Source organism: Pteropus vampyrus, unplaced genomic scaffold (assembly GCF_000151845.1).
Source record: "Pteropus vampyrus isolate Shadow unplaced genomic scaffold, Pvam_2.0 Scaffold263, whole genome shotgun sequence".
NCBI classification, from domain to species: domain Eukaryota; kingdom Metazoa; phylum Chordata; class Mammalia; order Chiroptera; family Pteropodidae; genus Pteropus; species Pteropus vampyrus.
This window is the reverse complement of record NW_011889044.1, coordinates 1,172,797-1,175,451: the sequence shown is the minus strand read 5'-3', so window position 1 is coordinate 1,175,451 and position 2,655 is coordinate 1,172,797. Positions and strand designations below refer to the sequence as shown.

The window sequence follows — 2,655 nt, the reverse complement described above, 5'->3', positions numbered from 1 at the left end:
CCGTGAACGCGGCGATGAAGATGGACAGCATCCCAAAGTCCAGCACGTTCCACAGCTGCAGGATGTACTCCCTCGGCCCCTCCAGCCACAGCTCCTTACATTCGGACCACATCATGCCTGTCGCGACACACGGAGGGTACACAGTAGACTTTACGGCTCTGCCTGAGGGGCTCTTGTTTCGTCCACCATCTGTCCCGGTCTATAAAATGCCCCCAGCCTGAAGCACCGACTGTCGGCCCAGAGGCCCTGGGCAGAGTTGGATGGAGGAAGCAGCTTCCACGAAAGGAATGACTTGCTCCACCAAATGAGAGGCGGAGAAACACAGGTCCGCATGGGCCCCCAGAAATGCGGCTGCTCGCAGAGGGGGTGGGGGCAGAAGGAGGAGATGGGCGGGAAGGCTCTGCGGGTCTAATGATTTCGCCCCACAAGACTCTTGGAGGAGAGAAGGAAATCCATCCTTATAAGATTACGTTGGTTCATCACCGAACCACAGTGAGGACTGGAGAAACAGCCCTCAAATGAGCATCTATCTACCTGTAGACGTTTAAGAAGGACGGTCTCCCCAGCATCCGGGAACACTTACGACATCCCCCTGCCCCCTCCCCATCCCAGCTTCACGCTGGGGAGGCGAAGAACGTCACTGGGAAAGCAAGGAGGCCTGGGACGCTATGAAGAAACCAAAAGCAGGGAAGCCATCCCGGGAGAAGAGGAGAAACCGCTCCTCGTCTCGGCCGTGTAAGGGGAAAACACTACGCGATTCTCAGAAGGAACGTAATGGTTTGAAATGAAATTTATAAAATCATGACTTGACCCAGACTGAGGCCACAGGACTGAGTGTGAGGGAGGAGCCAACCTAGTAAATCGGGAAGGGAGAAGACACCAAGAAACACACTGAGCGAAACAGAGAGAACATGCAAAGATGACTCGACTAGTGATCGACAGATAAACTGGTTCCAATCTCCATTTTTTTTCTCATATCGCTTAAAACTTTTCCTTTAACGTAGCGATTCAAAACGGGCTGTTGTGAGGTGAAGTGACAAACCTCCCCCACACTGACACTCTCTCCTAAAATCTCTGAAACTACAACAATATACATGTTCTTCAGGCATCAGTTAATACCTACTGGGGGTACTTCATAAGAATGTCAATTAAATATTTGATCGTCACGGTGAGTCACATTTAACAACTTACATTTTATTCAATAATCGAAGTTGGATTTCTGAAACAGTATATTTATAGTAGGCCCACGTTACTCCTAAACATCTTTATTTCGTATTCAGGGATACCTTTTAGCATTATCAACCTGCCGAATTATTCTTCTGTTTTGCTATTCTAACGATGATGATGCTGTCACCATATAATGTACAATAACATTTTACATAGAAAATGAAAGTCATTATACAGACAGTGTTTTCGGCAGAAATTAAAGTAGTGAAAATAAAGGCTTACCGAGAACCCAGACCATAATCAGCATCTCAGTCCACGTGAACTGGGTGGTTTTCACCCTGAAGATCTGTTTGGGGTAGTCAATGACAGTGACGTTTGGCAGCGTGGTGATGCCTTCGAATCGGTCTGAGGCATTGAACACGAGCAGGCCCAGGAAGATGATGAAGGAGGCAGCGTGTGCCACGAACTTCATAAAAGGGCTTCGCAGCACCTTCCCCAGCTATAAGATGGAAAAAAAAAAAAAAGAGGAAACTTTACTTTTGAAAATCTGACTTCCACACTTATAAAAATTACTACATAGGATAAAAAAGCAGGGGAAACGAGAACACTTTCAAAGCTCTGTGTCTGTCTCTGCAGAGCTCCACATTGTGAAAACTAGTTATTTCGGGGAACGCTTCTTCCAAATATAAGAAGTCGTCAAACCTCTCCGTTTCCAAATGTTCAGTTTGTCGTAGGATATGCTGCATCCACAGATGCATTTCTGGACATCACAGGGCGTAGACTGTTCTTACTTTTACATCGAGAGACTATGCAATGCCAAGGTTTTTGAAGTCTAGGAGAAGAAACTCCAAACTTGCAATGCATAATTCTTAACTGCTTTATAATCAAAGTGTTATGTTTTTAGACTCGTTCATTTATAATTCAAATGCGTTGATGTGTTTGTAGCACATTAAAAACTCTTGAAGATTAAAAGAAAAAAAAGGCTTGCTGTTATAGAAGTAAATGTTAGTTCTCACTTCTAAATATTCCAAAAACAAGTTGGGCTTTGTCTGATAGAAAAAAGGCAGAAAATATTATAATAAGGACAAATATTTTATCTTGTTATTATCCAAGCAGAAGAGGAAGGAACACCATGATTGAAACCTGTAAGTAGGTTAACTTAATTGAAAGTCATCCCAAGTTTGGAAAATCATATAAATAGTACAAGAGCATTTCTAAAGTTCAGTTTATAATTATTTTAAGGTAACGCTTTTAAAATCCCATATGACAGGATGTCCTTACAAGCTCCGTGTTCTAGGAGAAATGAAAAACAAGCCTTTCTGTCCCCAGGGCTACCGCGGTCCACAAATCAGGTACATTTAGTAGATTGGTTAATAGGTTCTCCAACCTACAAATTCAGACCCTGCTTTTAAACTCAGTGTGTGACCTTTAAAAGTACCAAGATGCACGTTCAAAGGCTGCGACTTCAAACAAATGTTTTTGTATGTC

At 43.5% G+C, this 2,655-nt stretch overlaps 1 protein-coding gene across 1 annotated transcript in view; it reads right to left on the bottom strand.

The window, feature by feature from the left end:
• The window catches only part of TRPC3 (transient receptor potential cation channel subfamily C member 3), a 45,605-nt gene that overhangs the window by 23,994 nt on the left and 18,956 nt on the right, over positions 1–2,655 (bottom strand). Inside the window, 1 exon segment of the mRNA XM_011375168.2 lies at positions 1,450–1,701. Coding sequence (XP_011373470.1) covers positions 1,450–1,701 — 252 coding nt within the window.